The sequence below is a fragment of the Aricia agestis genome, chromosome 18 (genome assembly GCF_905147365.1).
Source record: "Aricia agestis chromosome 18, ilAriAges1.1, whole genome shotgun sequence".
Classification (NCBI taxonomy): Eukaryota; Metazoa; Arthropoda; class Insecta; order Lepidoptera; family Lycaenidae; genus Aricia; species Aricia agestis.
Genome location: NC_056423.1, coordinates 2721113 through 2741496, shown reverse-complemented (window position 1 = coordinate 2741496; position 20384 = coordinate 2721113). Strand labels below are relative to the sequence as shown.

Below are 20384 nucleotides of genomic sequence, written 5' to 3'. Positions count from 1 at the left end.
TATTGATGGTAAAATAAAGCAGCTAACATCTAGGAATTAAAATTAATTGCCTTGGCTAATCCTACAGTTGCTCTGAGCGATTATATAAGTAAAGTATTCGTAGTCTAATGTGTTAATATTAAAATAATTTCCTCTGATTTTTTTTTATGAAATAAGGAGACAAACGAGAAAAGGGGTCACCTGATGGAAAGCAACTTCCGTCGCCCATGGACACTCGCAGCATCAGCTGCAGGTGCGTTGCCGGCCTTTTAAGAGGGAATAGGGTAATAGGGGAGGGTAGGGAAGGGAAGGGACTAGGGGAGGGTAGGAAAGGGAATAGGGTAGGGGATTGGGCCTCCGGTGAACTCACTCACTCGGCGAAACACAGCGCAAGCGCTGTTTCACGCCGGTTTTCTGTGAGAACGTGGTATTTATCCGGTCGAGCCGGCCCATTTGTGCCGAAGCATGGCTCTCCCACGTATAAACTATATAAAATATTTCGAGTAAGATAACGTAATACGTATTAAAAAATAATAATTTATAATTTTAGTGTACTTACTTTATAACACTTTTAAGATGCTAATCTAAATAATATAAAACTCTGCTAATACATAATAATATACCTGTATATTATTATGTATTAGCAGAGTTTTATAATGTAACAAAAATAAGTGATGATACTTTAGGGTGTGTACGTGTTCTTTGTAGAGAGTTCACTGTGAAAGTGGCAGCGCTGAAAAACCATTTTTTTTCACTTTTGTATGGGCAACGGCCAGAGCGTCACGAGTAGGTATTATTATCACTTATTTTTGTTACATACTATAGATAAACAATTTAATAGAATAGGTACTTACGGCCGAGGTAGAGACTATAGAGACGTATTTTATTTATTACTACACTTTAATTACTTACAGTTTGTCAGAAAATGTGTTGAGAAACAGCATAATACATTTTTTGACTAAACCTCTGTTCCACTATTTCGTTTACCATGCGGAACCTACCATATTTTAACGTGATAAATAAATTCAATCCTGCGACTAAAAGTAATTCGAATCCTTTCCTTAAATACCAGCTCAGCTCTTTAGCGGTGAACAGACAGAGATCACAGAAAAATCAACTTCCGCATTTAAGACGTATACTTTAGGGTGTTTCTGTTTAGACGCCTCCGTGGTTCAGTGGTTAAGAGCGTGGCTCTTGACTCGGATGTTGTGGGTTCGATAGCCGCGTTGGAAACATGTTATTTCCAAGTTTGGTTAAGACAATGCAGGCTGATCACCTGATTATCTGACAAGTAAGATGATCCATGCGTCGGATGGGCATGTAAAAAGTCGGTACTGCGCCTGATCTCTCTCCAGTCGTGTCGGTCTTCCGTCCCACTGGGCAATGAGAGTAGAGGAACAGATGGTGCTCTTGTGTACTGCGCACACACATGGGTCGATTTCAATTAAACCGGCCGCTGTCACCGAAACCGGTTTGGAAGTTATTATAAGGGAGATCGCAGACGACAGACTTTTTGTGCGATCGAGTCGGTGGCGCCCATAGTCGGCACTATGGCAATAGGCATGTCGCGCGCGCGGCCGCGCCATGCCGACTGTATGGGCGCCGCAGACTCGATCGCACAAAAGTCTGTCGTCTGCGTCTCTCTCTCCTGCGTCTCCCTTAGGGTGTCGCGTATGAGGTACCCCTTGTAAGTTGTGTAGTTCACTGTGTAAATAGCAGTGCTGCACTGAAAGCGTATAGAGCCTGTACTTTTAACCTCTATCTTTTTATAAAAAATGGCGGAACATTGATATGGCGCAATAAAAAAAGTTACACTTTCGTCGGTATTATTATAGATCTACCAGAATCTGATGGCAATTTTTGACAGAAGATTTTCAGAAAATATCCTTGATCATCGGATACATTTTTATATTTGCATGTTTCACTCACAGAATAAGCTGCTAAAGGAATAAAAAAGAATCGAAATGTTTTATTCCTATTACCCCGGTATTACTAGAGTTATTTTCTATTACTAAGTATTTTCTCACTTTTTGCCATCAGATTCTGGTAGACCTATATGCTTTCATAGAAAACTCTACAGGTTGTAACAAAACAAAGTGATAATACTGTAACTAATAAGTAGCAGCGCTGAAAGAGCATTTTTTTTCACCCCCAGTACCCCCCCTCCCTCCTTATATACGCTCATGCAGGCGACTCATACACATACTAAAGTATTATCACTTGTTTTCACACCCTATAAAAACGATTACCATTTCAGGGGATGGTGCGCTTACGGAAGAGTACCTGAGCACCTACCAGCGATCCCTGGATGACCCTGAGGGTTTCTGGGGGGAGGTGGGGGGGCTGCTGGAGTGGACCAAGCCCTGGGACAGAGTGTTGGACGACAGCAACCCACCGTTCACGAAATGGTAAGAGATATGCGTTGTTTAGGGATTTAAAGGCTATAATTAATTATTATTATAATATATATCTAAAAAACCCATTAACCTATCAAGCCCCTTATGATCACCGGTGATCGCGACAATAATAGAATAACGATTATAGATTTCCAAAAATCCATGATCGAAGGATTAAAGGATATATTAAATGGGTTTTTTGGACATACATATAAGACTATTTAAGACTAATAGGGTTTCTAATTCAGTCAACTTGCATTTCTGTTACAATATGAGAGAAAAAAATGGTTGGTAATATAAAAGTATCGATAGTGCCTTAGGAATGCAAGTTACGTGTACTGACCCACAGAAAAATTATACGTATTGAGATATGAATGCAGTTATGTTCCCTAGATGATTTAGAACAAGACTGCATTCAAAATTCTACAAAAATTGGTGGATTAGGAGTTAGGACACAAATGCTTTACAGCGAGCATTTATATCTATATATATAAAACTCAAAGGTGACTGACTGACATGGTGATCTATCATCGCACAGCCCAAACCACTGGACGGATCGGGCTGAAATTTTGCATGCAGGTAGATGTTATTACGTAGGCATCCGCAAAGAAAGGATTTTGATAAATTCCAACCCCAAGGGGTTAAAATAGGGGATGAAAGTTTGTATATAATAATACTTCTTAACGCGAGCGAAGCCGCGGGCAAAAGCTCGTTACCTATATAGGTTTGTTGTTTTTAGGTAAAGTATTGCATCCAATAGAATTTAAGATCAAGGATAGATCTGCAGCCATCCGTCTATGGAGTAATTTGGTCCGTTATGTTATGTAAATATTTGTAAGATTTTACGTACAGAAGTTCACACAGAGGTTATTCCGGATATTGCTTCATTTTTACAGTAAACTTTAACATAACGAAACAATGGCTATTGTATATTAATGATTACGCTAATTTCAATTGATATATTTAACAACGTTTTTATCGTGACTTTGCCGTGGATTTTTTTGCTCTGAAATTCTTTGATTTCGTAACTCTTTTCTAACGGCGCGCAAACATGCGTGATGCGACTCGAGTCATGCATGGTAGAGTGGAATAAACACGGTGGCCACAAAGGAAGATCTTCCGACCGAGCGAGGTGCTATACTCGGTCAGGCCGGAGCCCCAGTGATACATTTCAGCTGTCGTATATTATACCGACGCGCTCAGAAAACTTTGATAGCGCGATGCAGGAATGTTAGGCGAATTGTGGGTACCGCCACAGTAGCAAGTAGCAACTAGCAATTGTTACATTTTTTACTAATAAAACAACTATTTTTTAGTAATAATATAAATATAATAAGTAGTAATAATAGTAATCCTGGGAGCTGCAGCCTCGCTCGGGCATATCCACTAAAACCCCAACGGTGTTCCGGCAGAGCCACGGGATACGCGGAATACACGACCCTGCGGCTTTTGTAGTCGGCGACTACAAAAGCGGCCGGATAGTCGGCAAAAAGGCTTTTTATTATTGAAATTACACTTAAGAAAAACCTTGATTATTTTGAAGAACCAGACCTTTCCGAATTTCCTATTGCTTGGCTTATTCCCAGGTGGGTGGGCGGCGAGCTGTCGGTGTGCCACAACGCACTGGACCGGCACGTGGCGGCGGGGCGCGGGGAGCAGGTCGCCCTCGTCCACGACTCCCCGCTCACCGACACCGTGCGCCGCATCACGTACGCCGAGATGCAGCACCAGGTAGGCTATAGTACACACTGACACCACTATCTGGCTTTATTACAACTTACTGCGCCCAGCGCCCGATCCAGCTATTTCGCCGCTCCGGGCAAAATAATAATTGCCGCCCCAAAAACCGGCCAAGTGCGAGTTGGACTCGCGTACGAAGGCCACCGACGCGACACCGCGCCGCTCTCAATTTGCCGCCCCTCATTTTTGCCGCCCAGGGCAATTGCCCGGTTTGCCCCCCCCCCCCCTAGATCGGGCCCCGACTGCGCCTAAGCTACATAGTTCAGTTACATTGCGTCGCCCGCAGAGCAACCCGGACTGGTAACCCTGAACTGACCACCCTGAAAAGTCGGATACAGTCAGGCATTTTCATTGCGTGTCTGGCCAAAATTTTAGACGGATTTACACCAGATAATAAATAAAATGTTATCAATTACAATTTTTAAAATAACTGTATAAGCAGATTCATGACATTCCACAAAATACAAAGGAATCGGAAGACACTGTATAACTCTTTTATAAGAGTAAAGAGACACGAATATATAGGCGAGAAGCGTAATTAGTGTTATTTTATTAGTTATCACTTATCATCCAACGATATCAAAATACTTCGTTACGTTCTCATTCTATGTTATCATCCATACTAATGCCTATTATAAATTCGAAAGTCTGTCTGTTACCTCGTCACGTCCAAACCATTAAACCGATTTTGCTGAAATTTGGCATGGAGATTCTTTGAGTCCCGGGAAAGAACATAGTAAATGATAAAAAGGGTAATAAAACTAAAAAATGAACAACGTGTTGTGGCACGTGATTCTTTTAATTATAATTTTTAACAAAGAACCACAGTAGGTAGTGGATATTTACATACTTCTATTTAAAATTCATAATACCTACTTAGCAATCTTTCCGCTTTTTATCTTTTTTTTTTACTTTCACGAGAAGCGTAAAAAACCTGACGTCACATAAGTGCATAATTTAATTATAATATTATGTATACTAGATGTTATCCGCAAATCTCTTGCGCAGAAAACTATCCTAAGTCATTTCCTGGTTCCTGGGTCTTAAAATATCTTTAAATAGGTTCCAAATTTCGCCAAAATCGGTCCAGCAGTTTCAAGTGTGAAGAGGTAATACATTTACTACACTTGGATCATGGATGTCGAATGACGATGGGGTCGTGGATGTAAAACAGTTGCGCCACGAAAGCGTAAAGGGGGGATATCTTTTAAGTGACACTTTTCAAGATGGCGGCATTAGTTCTAATTTTGACTATGCTCCCGACATTTTTATTGGATGACATTGTCATGAGGGAGTGAATTCGAAGCAGCTGATACTCAAAATATTATTCGATGTCATCCCTATTTTAATATTATAAATACGAAAGTGTGTCTGTCTGTCTCTCTGTTACCTCTTCACGCCTAAGCCCCTGAACCGATTTTGCTGAAATTTAGTTTGGAGAGACTTTGAGTCCCGGGAAAGGACATAGGATACATTTATCCTAGAGAAATGAACGGTTTCCTCGCGATAAACGAATTTCTTCATCGTCAAAATCAAAATCAAAATCTGGGTGCACGGGAGTGCCCCCGCCAAGATGAGCCAAGCGAAGCGCGCACGGGCACTACCTACCTTTTCTCGAAACGTTTCGTCGTATTTTTGCACCCTCGTAACTTTGGTTCGGATAATGCCAGATAGTTGAAATTTTGCAGATATAATGGCATGAGTCTAATAATTAAATGGGCAAAGTTTGAATATTGTTACTATTATACTTTAGATTTTATAGGTGTCCAAAAAAAACAATACTGGCACTGACTCACCGATCATCAAAATTGTTAGGGTACTTCCTGAAGTCTGAGAAAGCTGAAATTTGGTAGCATACTATTAGTACAGAAACAACAAAAAAATTATCAAACCCAACCTAACCTATCCCGTCCCCTTGATATAGAGGGGGGATGTTAGTATGGGATACCCCCGTTTCTTGTTCTGGATACAAAATTAAAAATAGAGTATAAAATATACTCCTTTTGCCAAAAAAATATGTGTTAGCCATGTGAGACCACAGACTCACAGAAAACCGGCGTCAAACATCGTTCTCGCAGAAAACCGGTGTAAAACAGCGCTTGCGCTGTGTTTCTTCTAGCGAGTTAAGCGGAGACCGGAAGCCCAACTGAACTATACCTTATTCCCTAATCCCTATCCCTGTTCTCTTCTGCTTATTCCCTTAGCTTATTCCTTCATTAAAAGGGCGAAAATGTACTTGCAACTCTTCTAATGTGACAGTGTCCACGGATCGCATGGACGACGGCAGTTGCTTTCCGTCAGGTGGCCCGTCTGCTTGTTTGTCCCCCAATTTCATAAAAAATCGGCCAAGTGTGAGTTAAACTCACGCACAAATGGTTCAATACCTCAATCAAGCAAAAATAGGCTAAACAATTGTATTTTTTTGTATGGGGCCCCCCTTAATTATTTAATTTATTTAAATTTTATTATTGATTATTAAAGTACAAATATAACTGAGTATTTCGTCAATATTACGAGTGCATATGTGTTGCAGTTATTGATATCGAGCAAAAAATAGCAAAAAAATCACGTTTCTTGTATGGGAGCCCCCTTAAATATGAATTTTATTTTGGTTTTAGTATTTGTTGTTATAGCGGCAACAGATATACACAAGCTGAGAAAATTTCAGAAATCTAGCTATATGGTTCTTGAGTTACAGCTTGGAGACACACAGACAGACGGACAGACATTGATTAAGTCTTAGTAATAGGGTCCCGTTTTTATCCTTTGGGTACGGAACTCTAAAAAGGGAAAGAGAACTTTTCTCTCTAAAAAGCCGGCAACTTGGCGACGATAGTTACTTTCCATCAGGTGACCTGTTGCTCGTTTGTCCCCTAATTTTATATTTTACCGATCCTGACAAGACACTTGCAACTTTTATAATATTGCGAGTGTACATCCTCGTTTGCACCTTAATTTCATAAAAACGCATGTGGTAATTTTTATTAAGTACAGAATCATTCTGTAACTCTTTATCTATACTAATATTATAATGCGAAAGTATCTCTGTCTGTCTGTCTGTCTGTCTGTCGTTCTGTCTGTCTCGCTTTCACGCCAAAACTACTGAACCGATAGTGATGAAATTTTGTACACAGATAGTCTAAAGCCTGAGAAAGGACATAGGCTACTTTTTAACTGGAAAAAAGGGTTGTAAGGGGGTGAAAATGCGTAAATTTGGTCAAATTAACTTAGTTCCAAAAACTCAAAACAGATGGCGCCAAGAGTCCCCTAGATCGCGCTATTGCTTGCTCATGCGTATTTCTATAAGAGGTGGTACCATGTTGAACTAACTTTCGCGATTCTTTCGATTGTTATACACGTTTTTAACTAATAACTCACCACCTACCAACTTAGATATCAAATTAAAAAACAACAGCGCCAAAACTACTGAACCGATTGTAATGAAATTTTACTACTTTTTAACTGGAAAAAGGGGTTGTAAGGGGGTGAAAATGCGTAAATTTGGTTAAATTAACTTAGTTCCAAAAACTCAAAACAGATGGCGCCAAGAGTCCCCTAGATCGCGCTATTGCTTGCTCATGCGTATTTCTATAAGAGGTGGTACCATGTTGAACTAGGTTTCTCGATTCCTTCGATTGTTATATAGGTACGTTATTAACTAATAACTCACCTACCAACTTAGATATCAAATTCAAAAACAACAGCGCCAAAACCACTGAACCGATTGTAATGAAATTTTGTACACAGATAGTCTAAAGCCTGAGAAAGGACATAGGCTACTTCTTACTTGAAAAAAGGGTTGTAAGGGGGTGTTTATGCGTAAATTTGTTCAAATTAAGTTAGTTCCAAAAACTGGAACAGATGGCGCCAAGAGTCGCCTAGATCGCGCTATCGCTTGCTCATAATTATGTATTTCTATAAGAGTCGGTACCATGTTGAGTCAATATTCCAATTTTTTATACATGTTATTAATTAACTCACGTACCAACATAGATTTCAGAAACAACAGTCTACCAGTAATAAATATTAAATAGTTTATGGGTATTGGGCAAAGCTAAAGTTGTGTAATGCATTATGCAGCTAAGTTGTGTAACGCTAAATAAGCTTTAAAAGGTATAAAAAAGTTTAATTAAAAAAAAGGTTTTAAAAAGCTTTTGACACCAATTTTATTGACACCGCGCGCTATAAACTGAAGTCCACGCGGACGAAGTCGCGGGCAACAGCTAGTAAATAATATAATATTATATTATTATAATATTATATTCGTAATTACTTCACTTCGTAGACTCTAGACCTTAAATCGTCTTAAAAATATGTAAGTTCAAACACTTCAAAGTATAGTCGTAGTCTCAGCCCTCAGCAATAATTCTTTGCGAATATTAAATTTTTAGGTTGTTAACAACGTCTTACATCGGTTAGTTCAAACCTACACCTAAAAGTTAAACGGCTATACGGGCTATAACAAACATCTTCGCGTCAAACAACAGTGATAGGTGAAAATTACGTTTGTTGTATGAAAGCCCCTCAAAATATTCAATTTATTTTGTTTTTAGTATTTGTTGCTAAGTAGCAAGGGGGCGTCCACAATTTACGTGAGGTGTTTTTACAAATTTTCTGATTTTTATAGGTAGTTAAAGTTAAAGTAAGTTGGTGCAACTCACTCTTAGGTTGGGTTGCACCAGAGGCGTGGTCAAAGTTAAAGTTAAGGTTAAAGTTATGACTAAATTTAACTTTAACTTTGACCGGAGACATTGACAGCTGATCCAACAAGGTTATAAATGAACGTGGGCCAGCAACAGCGCCCCCTGCTGGTAAAGAAGAACTGTCAAAAATGGCGTTTTTGTATGATGACAGCGTTAGTTCCTTTTTTCGCCACGTGCATTTAAATCCTTGTCGAGCTCTATGGCTATGGTTAAATATGGCGTCTTGATGGCGTCCATTTTTAACTTTAACCAAAGATTTGACATTTTGCATTGTAGTTAAAGTTATAGTTATAGTACTTGTACTATTATCTATTCTGTGGTTATAGTTAAAGTTAGTTGGTGCAACCCAACCTTAATGAATGATCTTAATCGTATTACGATTACAGTACTCCCAAAATAATAATGCGCATGGAAATCTAGAAGTCTAGTAATAGTGTTCCGTTTTTACCGTCTGGGTACGGGAAACCTAAAAGTAATTCACCCAAAAAAATGAACTAAAAGAAAAACAACATAAACCAACTTACAAAAAGAAATGAAATCCCACCAAAAACATTTTCATGTAAAAATGTTGCCAAGATGAGAACATATAGTTCGTGGTGTCAAAAAGTAGTGAGATCTCATGTAGAGCCAAGTTTCTAACGTTACGGCCACCGGTTTTGACTAATGTGTAGAGTTTTTAGCATAGACTTAATATATACTTTAGATTCTTCTCGTACGGCTGACACATTTTATTATTATCACATATTTTGCCGCGCTTTAGTGTAAAATTAAGGTTTTTAAATTTAGGGCTGAGTCTGTAACGTTAGAAACTTGGCTCTACATGAGATCTCACTACTTTTTGACACCACGAACTATATGTTCTCATCTTAGCAACATTTTTACATGAAAATGTTTTTGGTGGGATATTTATTTCTAAATAGGTTAACAAAGTTAACACTTTTAGAACGTCTACACGAGGCCTACCACCGGTTCGGGAACTAACCCGGCGAGAAGAACCGGCGCGCGGCGTAAGAAACTCGCTTGGGGCCATCTTTTTCTAAAAAGATGGAAAATTACAATAGTAACTTAAGAGGATTCCACGCCGCCATTTTTTCCATACAAACGTTGTCCCCTGTTTCCTCCCTGGATAATGCTAGTAGAGTTATAATTTTTTTCCTGAATATCTACGGCCACTAATACAATGTCCCTATGTTTTTTTTTCATAATTTAATTATTAAATAAGATATGAACGTTCAAAAACCTAAAAAAATGGTCAGATTTTCCGCTGTGTTCAAACGTCCAGAAAACAGATTTGGCTAGATTATACAAAAAAAGCAAAACATAGGAACACAGCTCAAGCCTTTTTTTAATCTTTAATGAAAAAAGTACTTAAATCGGTTAAGTTTTGGAGAAGGAATCAGGGGACAACGAATCGTTGATTTTCTGGATTTTCTGCAGTTGTCTCTATCGCGTTCTGCGGTATAGGCTTGAGGTAAGGGAGACAGCTATAGATATTACACGTACTTTTTTTTCATTTCTCTAGCCCCTGGTGTATCCTCTTAAACTAATTTACAATAGCATGTAACGTCATCTAGTTGATTATAATTATGCGTGGGTATAAAACAGCTGTCTGTTGCACTTTACAAGATTTACACGAAGAAGACAATAGGCAACTTTTGGGCGGTAAAATGTACCACGTGCAGAACTCTTCATTAACATGGGCATGCTAGTTAGTAGTTACTAAGAAATATACTTACAGTTCAATTGCGAATAAAATAAACAATAGGGCTCTTAATGATTTTGGATTTTGCACAGGTCAACAAACCAATGTATTATGTATTCATTACGTACGTACGTAAGCGCCAATTTTATTTACTTACAATGCACTTGGTCACGTTTTACTTTCAGGGTTCAAGCTGCTAAGGAATTAATAATCGCAACGATATATTTAAATCGATATTACGATACAAGTGTTTGCTGAAAACTTTTCTATTCGATTTTAGAAAGTAAAAATTGAATTATAATATATTTAGAAAAATGTTCGTCGTAGTATAAGTTGAGTTATCTTTTTCGAGTCCCTATCTACCTGTACGGTATACCACAACTCAATTTGTTCTCTATACTAGTAATAACAATTTACCGCGACAAAATAGTGCTAAAAAGCCAGTATTACCTATTTATTGATCCTCTATAGCTAAAATAAGGCCAGCTACGCATTTATAGTGCCCAGTGTGCGCAATAAACTGTTCATCTACTGCGTACATTATCGACTCGTAGATTTTGCAATAGACAAAGTTCAATTTACCAGGTTTCCCGTCTAGCGGCTAATACTTAGAGTAGGTTCACACCACGGAGCTAATACTAAGGTTCACACGGCACATTAATCCTGCACGTTTAATGCAGTATACGACCATGGCGACGATATTCGACGTGTTAATGGTTCTATACAAGATGTTAGTGTAAACACCGTTATCCTTGAAACCATCAAATGAGCCCGTCAAAATGAACAACTTTTTCTATGAGAACAATGCTGGGAACTCAAATAAAAAATTCCATCTACATGCCCATATGGATGCCCGGATTGGCATGAAGACGGATTTTTTTGGGTTCCCAGCATTGTTCTCATAGAAAAAGTCGTTCATTTTAACGGGCTCATTTGATGGTTTCAAGGATAACGGTGTTTACACTAACATCTTGTATATTGTATGCGCCACAATTTATTCGTTAAGACGTAGATATACCTACCTACTGCAAAAAAACTTGCAGGATTGTGCCGTGTGAACTTAACCTTACTGCCCATGTGCACGCGCAATAAATACGCAATAAACTCTCTTTTTCCCCAGGTTTCCCGTCTAGCTGGTAGGCTGACGTCCCTGGGTGTGACGAGGGGTTCCCGAGTGGTGATCTACATGCCGCTCATCCCCGAAGCCGTGGTGGCGATGCTGGCCACCAACAGGATCGGTGCTATACATTCTGTGGTGTTCGGAGGCGAGATATGACTTTAGCTTTAAGCTATTTTTTATAATACTAGCGACCCGCCCCGGCTTCGCACGGGTATAAAATAAATTATGGCCTAAGTCACTGAAAAAATGATTAAAATCGATTCAGTAGTTGGATTTTAAATAATTTATTATCTTATGGATATATACCACAATAACATATTTTTTTGTCATTTACTTTTAACTTCAAATAATGGCTAATTTTCAAAGCGATTTTAACCAATACGGCAATAATCCTTATTTTATTAAATACTTCAAAATTCAAATACATTATTGATTTTGGCCCTTTACAGCATAATTATTACGATTTTAATTATAAATGAATATTTTCGAAGACATAACAAATTTAAAATTGCGGGACGTAAGTAGCTTTTGCGGCAGTACCGACCAATGCGGGCCACGGGTAGTAACAGTAATAAAACAATGGTCGCCGTCAGTCTCGAGTTGTAATAATTTGCTATTATTTATTGAACAAATGCACTTATCAATATAAAAAGTACCCAGTAGCCGATTCTCAGACCTACTGAATATGCATATAAAATTTGGTAAAAATCAGTAAAGCCGTTTCGGAGGAGTACGGTGACTAACATTGTGACACGAGAATTTTATACAAGACTACTGTCCCGGTGAACTTCGTGTCACTTTAAAACCTTCCCTGGACTTCTACGAATATTTTAAGACTAAAATCAGCCCAATCCGTTCAGCCGTTTTCGAGTTTTAGCGCGACTAACACATTTGAAAATCCATTTTTATATACAGGGTGTAACAAAAATAAGTGATAATACTTTAGGGTGTGTACGTGTTCCTTGTAGAGAGTTTACTGTGAAAGTAGCAGCGCTGAAAGACCAAAAATTTTTTTCACTTTTGTATGGGGAAACTCGTGACGCTCGGACCCTTGCCCATACAAAAGTGAAAAATTTTTTTGGTCTTTCAGCGCTGCTACTTTCACAGTGAACTCTCTACAAGGAACACGTACACACCCTAAAGTATTATCACTTATTTTTGTTACACCCTGTATAAGATAATTAGGGTCGACTATCCTCTAGTCTGTCGATTAAAATCTCCAACGTATTCAAGTGTTGATAGAAATATGATAGCGATAAATTACGCGCAAAATATGAGTGTTTTTATGTGTGCCGCCGGGCGGCACGCGACAGACAGGGGTGGGATTTGACAGACCGCCGGGCAGCAAATGACAGACTATGGGCCTTTCGCCCATATCCTTTTTGTACAATTTTTATCAGTTTGTCGCTTTTTACCATTTTTTTTGCGTACCAAGTTTACAAGTCCATATAATAAAGCGGAAGAGTTTGTTTGTTTGAACGTGCAAATCTCTGGAACTCAGTAGTTCCAGAATTTTTCAAATCGAACCAGTGTTCGATTTGAAAAATTCTTGCAGTGATAGACTATTTATCGAGGAAGGCTATAGGCTATAAAATATTATCGCTCTAAGACCAATTATAGAAGCGAAGAAACAGAAGAAAATGTGTAAAAAAACCGGGAAAAGTATTTGAAACCGCTTATCTCACGGACTACTGGATGAATTTCTGAGTTATTTGGTACACATGTAGAATAGACCAAGTGTGAAGTGAAGGGACAAAGGCTATTTTTTGCGGCAAATGTACGGTTTCCGTAAAATTCCTAATTTATTCGGGCGAAGCCGCGCGTAGGGATTGCAGAAAACGGATTAAAAAAAAAACCGGATTTTCGGATTTTTTCATCCTCAAATCCGGATTATCTGAATAATCCGGATTTTTTGTAATTTTTGAAATATTTTTGATAAACAGCTTTAAATTTCTTATTATTTCTTTATTTTCTTATTATTTCTTTGCATTTTAAAAGTGCAAAATAAAACGTCTTAAAAAAATGAACATTTTTCTTAAGTTAGCGATTTTCACATGGGTGTAAAAAGGAATAGAATAAAATAACAGTATCTGGTACATAAAATATTATTAAAAAATCGAAAATGCCTTGATTTTTTTTAACTATTTAAAAATGTGAAATTTTACTTACCAAGAAAAAACTAAGCAATCTCCGCTTTATCGACTACTTCGTCATTTTTGCGCCTACAGCCGTAGGCCGCACATCATTAAATTATGCTCCAAGATCTGCAAGTCTAGAGGTGGTACTTACAAAAAATAGGTCAAAAACACAAACAGTACGAGACGTAAGGTCGAGTTAGACGAGCAAGGAATTTACTATGTCAATGAGTACCTGTACTTGGGCCAATTAGTTTCTTATGACAGCAGAAAGGCAGAAAAACTGGTCCATGAAGGATGGTGACTTACTAATCTCACTGAAGCACAGACTCATTGATATGACGTGTATTTCGCTCGTCATAACCAACGATGCGCAAACTCGATCATTGACCGATTTACGATTTACAAAAGTTCCAACTCAGGGTCTACCAAAGATCAATACAGCTTAAATCTAAACAAAACAATAAAAAACATAATTTGCTCCCAAACTAGAATTACAGACGTAGGAATCAAGACGGCCAAGCTAAAGTGGCATTGGGCTGGCCGCGTTATCCGCATACATCCAGGCAGGATATCGACTGAGTGGGTATAATATACAATCTAGGCCTAAGACGAGATAGCGCTATGCTCAGGAGGTTTTTTTTTTTGATCCGAAGGCAGATCATTGTAATCCTGATGTTAAGACGATCTTTGAGGATTTATTGTGACTCCTTCGTATTAGGCGCATCCGTCCCCAACCCAGTGCTGCTCATAAATTTGACAGAAATTTGTGAATTTCCTGTTTAGTAAATTTTAGGAGAGTTTTTGCTCTGTAGTATTAACACCTATCCTGTAAAGGCGCTTGTTGGGCTTACATTGCCCAGTTAGGCTTCTGGCAAGAACTCTAGCCTAGAACACGGTTATAAACTACCCACTGGAGGCATATCAGCTGGGCTAGCAAACGGTAACGCTGGAGCAAGATAAGTGAAAGATTCGGGTTGGATAGTGTGTTTATATTTAGGCTATTGCACAGAATGACTTAAAACAATTATTTAAACTTTAAATAGTTTTTCAACATTACGTTAACTTACTATATTCCTTTATTTAATTATACAGAATCACAAATCAGCGATGGTTACGTCACAAACAATTATAATTCATAGTTAAAACCTCAATGTAAACTAAAAAAAACAACATGTTTTATAGAAAAAACATTATATTCAATACTAAAATGTTCTAAAAAAAATATTACAGAAATGTAATTACAATGACCAAATAACTACGCAATGGAATGTTAGACATACGAAATTCTGACTTTGGTACGTGTAGACCATGCAAAGTTGTGATAGCGCCTTAAAACAAATGTGGATTTGTATGTCAGATATTATACGATATATTTAAATTAATTTTATGTTACGTAAAAGCTTATTTTTCATAATTTTGTTTAATATTTAAAAAAAACCGAAAATCCGGATTTTGAAAAGTAAAAATCCGGATTTTTCAAAGGCCCAGAAAATCCGGATTATTCGGATTTTTAGGATTTCGAAGTATCCGGATTGCAATCCCAAGCCGCGCGGAACGTACAGAACTCGTAAAGCTATATTTAAAAAGTGATTTTCGATCAACGCGGCGAGCGACTGCGACTGAATTTTTAAATAAAAACACTGATATTTTGCAGTGCTGGATGTTCCTTTGTTAGCTCTATTTTAATATTGAATTTAAAAAGTTAAGAAAAGACCCTGATACAGAATCCAAATAACTGCCAGCAATCAAAATTCAAAATATTAAACTTATGAAATTACTGGGAGTTGCTATTGATCTCTCATAAAATAGATCAACCCTCCAGCACTTAGTGGGCTGAAAATCATGAACTATGAACACTTTCAACCACAACAGCTTTCAAATTCAACTGTCTAAACTAACTAGATCTAAATCGGTCCATGATCCATCCGTTTGGATCAAAGAATATGGGCAATCGTTACCATACCTAAATGTAGTTTGTAGATAAAAAAAAAATATTTTTACCTAAGTTCTCTTTATTTTTAGGATTCGCGGCTCGCGAGCTGAGAACGAGGATCGAGCATGCGGAACCCACAGTCATCATTGCCGCCAGCTGCGGCGTTGAACCCAACAAAATAGTCAGGTAACCCTAAAATGCATACTTATCTATATATTAATACGCGAGAGAAAAACTTTGTATTCCTTTTGACGAAAAATGGGAAAACGTAGGTGAATGAAATTTTGCACAGTTATAGATTATATGGTGAAGGAGTGCATCGAGCTAATATTATTTGAAATTATGCTTTTATCATACATTTTTAACTAATGAAACACAACTACTACACACACACACTTAGGAATGATGACAGATTTTTGAGTGACAAGCCTATACATACGAATAATTGTTCTGGTCGAATTATGCTATTTTATTTATGGTTGAAGTCTGTTGACAAATTAACAAATTGAAAATGGATTATACCTAGTTTTTTTTTAATTGAATTCTAGTACTATTAGTTTAAAGTACTATAAGTTTAAAGTTGTACAATTTAGTTGGATGCAATGTGCGAGCTCTCCTAACAGTCATACTATACGATTTATCAACTTGAAATTGTAAGTCTGCGGGGACCCTTAGACAATGCTTGTACACGGCCAGTCTGAAATCAGCTGAGTCCCAGAGACAAGAGTTGAAAAAAATTTATAAAGTCAATACTTTTTTACAAAATATAGGTAGTAGTCCTAAATCCTAATGTCGTTGAAATTTAGGTCGAATTTAGACCATTGGGCGATGTCTAGTATTGTTGAAAACAGCCGGTTTGCATGAGAAAAACAACTAGATTTTCGTACATGTAAAAGGGACAAGAGAACTGTATGCAACGGATACATATTACATACACACTCTTAAATAGAATCTCTTTGTTTTGTTACTCACTGTGATTCTCAGAGGCGTAGTTGTCCCTCATTTTATCCATTTTCTGCTTTGCGAAAAATCTTTACCTTTTTCTAAGGGCCTTCAAACAAATTGTTATACGGGCAAGGCACTATGCTTCTGGTGATCCTAAAGTTATGCGCAACTTATAATAAGTTATGAAGTATTTCATCAAACTTCCAGATACAAAGACATCCTGGACGAGGCGCTGTGCCAGAGCTCCCACCAGCCGAAGCAGTGCATCATATACCAGCGGCGCCGCGTGCTGGAGTGTACCCTGGAGCCGGGCAGAGATATCTGCTGGGACGAGGCCCTAGACGCTGAACCGGTGCCCTGCGTGTCCACTGAGGCGAATGAAGCCCTGTATATATTGTATACTTCAGGTTGGTTACAATGACTGCTCGCCTAAACTTACTTCATACTTGGTCGCTGTTAAGCATTAGTGTCTTAACCCACATTTTTTTTGTTGTTATATTTTGAATGCAGTCTTGTTCTAAATCATCTACAGAACATAACTGCATTCATAACTCAATACGTAATTTATGTGTGGGTTAGTACACGAATGCTTAACAGCGTCCACTTGGCAGTTGGCACATTTCTAGCGCAGGGGTTTTGAAACTTTTTTGATGGCGAAACCCTTTTGAAAAGCAATTTTTTGACGGAATCCCAAAATGTTGATCCTGTACTGTAGCATGAAGGGGATATTCATCACAGATTCGGGATTCTGAGCCCTTATTGACATTTTTAAAAGAGATTCATATCGCTTGTGAGGCCTATAAACTATATAGGCGGAATGCCTTGTAAAGCTAGGCTTCACAAGACTTTCGTTAACGCTTCGTTATAGAATCGCCGTACAAAACGTATAGTTAACGTGGGAGAGCCATGCTTCGGCACGAATGGGCCGGCGAAAAACCGGCGTGAAACAGCGCTTGCGCTGTGTTTCGCCGAGTGAGTGAGTTTACCGGAGGCCCAATCCCCTACCCTATTCCCTTCCCTACCCTCCCCTATTCCCTTCCCTTCCCATCACTACCCTCCCCTTACCTATTAACCTATTCCCTCTTAAAAGGCCGGCAACGCACCTGCAGCTCTTCTGATGCTGCGAGTGTCCATGGGCGACGGAAGTTGCTTTCCATTAGGTGACCCGTTTGCTCGTTTGCCCCTTTATTTCATAAAAAAAAAAAGTATGGAAACGACTGCGTTCGTTAATATGACGTTGACGTTCGACTCGTCTTGTTGATGTCAATTCCATATATTTTGATCGACGATTCTATAAAGAAGTGATAAAGAAAAGATCTTGGCTCACCCCCAGGATTACTCGGAATATACTTTGAGTATGGCTGCTCCAGGGTCTAGCTGGGGAATAGGCATGTTTAAAGATTTGGTTGAAGTTCCTATATATTTTGTTTTAGCTACGACAGCTATAGGTACAGTCTGCTTCAAAATCAGTTCAGCGGTTGAAGTAAAGGGGTAACTAACGGACAGACAGACAGGCAGACAAACTTTTGAATTTTCCAACATTAGTAAGAATGGATGATGATACCAAAATTAAATGTACACACAAATAAATAAAATGCAAATCTTAAACTAAGTAACTATTTTTAAAGTAAACATTTAAAATGAATGCGTTTTTCGCTTTTATGATCATATTTTGAATGGTTGCATTATTTTAATGATGTATTTAAAATAAAAATACTTCCCAATCAACATGTTAATTTATTATTATGCATCTCTTATTATAATATGTATTTTATTTTAATATTTATAATATACCAACAGGGTGCAATTAAAGTTAAAACTTTCCTGTCAAATTTTTTCCAGAGCTTAGGTATCATTAGGAGAGTCCATTTAACCAAATACATTCGGTATGTTTTTAATGACATATTTTATCCCATTTAAAATGGTTGCAGAACGGTCACTCGCGGCGGTGGGTATGAGCGGGGGTGACGCGGGGGAGGCGCGCGCGCGGGGGCACGTCACGCGCGGACGACGCGTGCCGTCCATTAATTGTAGTGTTTTAAGGGTTCCGTACCCAAAGGGTAAAAACGGGACCCTATTACTGAGACTTCGATGTCTGTCCGTCTGTCTGGCACAGGCTGTATCTCAAAAACCGCTATAGCTAGACTTCTGAAATTTTCACAGATTGTGTATTTCTGTTGCCGCTATACGAATACTAAAAATAAAACAAAAGGGGGCTCATTCAACAAACGTGATTTATTTTACCTTTTTTGCTCGTTATCAATAATGGCATACAGGTAGGCACTTGAAACTTTTACAAAGCCTTTAGTTATATGTGCACTTCAATAATAGTGAATAAAAATATTAAAATAAAATAAGATTTAAGGGGGTCTCCCATAAAAAACCCAATTTTTGGCCTATTTTTGCTCTATAACGGTACGGAACCCTTCGTGCGCGAGTCCGACTCGCACTTGGGCGATTATTTAGGATAACTTTCAGTAGCTATTTCTCAACATTTTAGTACTGAATGATTATTAAATGAAAAGTACATGTATTTTTATTTTTAACAAGGATCAATATATCAGGCAGGAAGGTTTAATTGCATTCACTTAATTATTGTTTATTTTTCTTAATAAATTTTACTTGCGTCATACTTAATTTGTTATTATGTATATTATACCTAATATATACCTTATTAATTTGCAAGTTTTTTTTTTGCAAACAACACAATTAATATGTAAGTAATGGTATATAACTTAATATAATATGAATTATTTAATAGGAGCTAAAGACGTATAGTGACGCAAAATCAAATTCAAATTCAATGACGTTGTACTACGAATAATAACTAACTTCCATACTATTGCCGTTTCGATTTTGCTTAGGTTTTAAGTTAATAGTAAGTATTTTGAAAATATTTTTTAATGATTTTTTTAGCTCATCATACCCATAAATAGCGCGGCTTTCAGAAATCGGGAGGGTGATTTCGTATCTTGTGACAGAAAAGCAACAGGCGTTCGGCAGCAGATGTTGCACTAACTGCACTATCTGTTGGATTTTTTACGAAAATGTTGAGTGGCAGCAGATATTAGATAATAATATTATATTTATATACTGTCAAACGTGTTAGTTATTATACTTATTATCTAAGTGTTAGTAACGGGTTAGTTAGCTGGGTTGGATATGGATCCCTTCTCGGTTGAAGGCCTTCTCCAGCTCCTTCCATCCGCTTCAGTCTGTCCTTGCCTATTTCTTGCCAGTCCTTTCCTGTTATGTCCGTTATATCGTCAATCCTACGTCTTTTTGGTCTTCCTACTCTTCTTTTGCCTATTGGCCCTTTCCATGTTGTAGTGTTGATTGTCCACCTGTTGTCCGTGTATCTCGAAACGTGTCCTACCCATTGCCACTTGGGTTTTAAGGCTCGTTTAAGGGCATCTGTTACCTTTGTTTTCTGTCTGATAACTTCGCTCCTGATTTTTTGTATTTTCCTTATGTTCAGAATGCTTCTCTCCATAGCTTTTTGTGTTGTTGTTAGTCTTTGTTTTGCTCTTGCCGTGTAAACCCATGTTTGACAGCCATACAGTAGACAGGGCAATTTGCAGGTGTCTAATATAGATAGATTTATTAGATAATAAGTATAATAACTAACACGTAGTAACAATTAAGAATCAGAAATAATGTAAAACAAGGGTATGGAAATAAAGGCTTTTTATATACTGTCAAACGCCTGTACTTGCTTACCTGTTGCA

At 38.0% G+C, this 20384-nt stretch overlaps 1 protein-coding gene across 1 annotated transcript in view; it reads left to right on the top strand.

Annotated features, from left to right (window-relative positions):
• The window catches only part of LOC121735977 (acyl-CoA synthetase short-chain family member 3, mitochondrial), a 48109-nt gene that overhangs the window by 20129 nt on the left and 7596 nt on the right, over positions 1-20384 (top strand). Inside the window, exons 2-6 of the mRNA XM_042126985.1 lie at positions 2237-2387; positions 3962-4106; positions 11641-11785; positions 15801-15897; positions 16864-17063. Coding sequence (XP_041982919.1) covers positions 2237-2387; positions 3962-4106; positions 11641-11785; positions 15801-15897; positions 16864-17063 — 738 coding nt within the window. The remainder of the gene's footprint in view (positions 1-2236; positions 2388-3961; positions 4107-11640; positions 11786-15800; positions 15898-16863; positions 17064-20384) is intronic.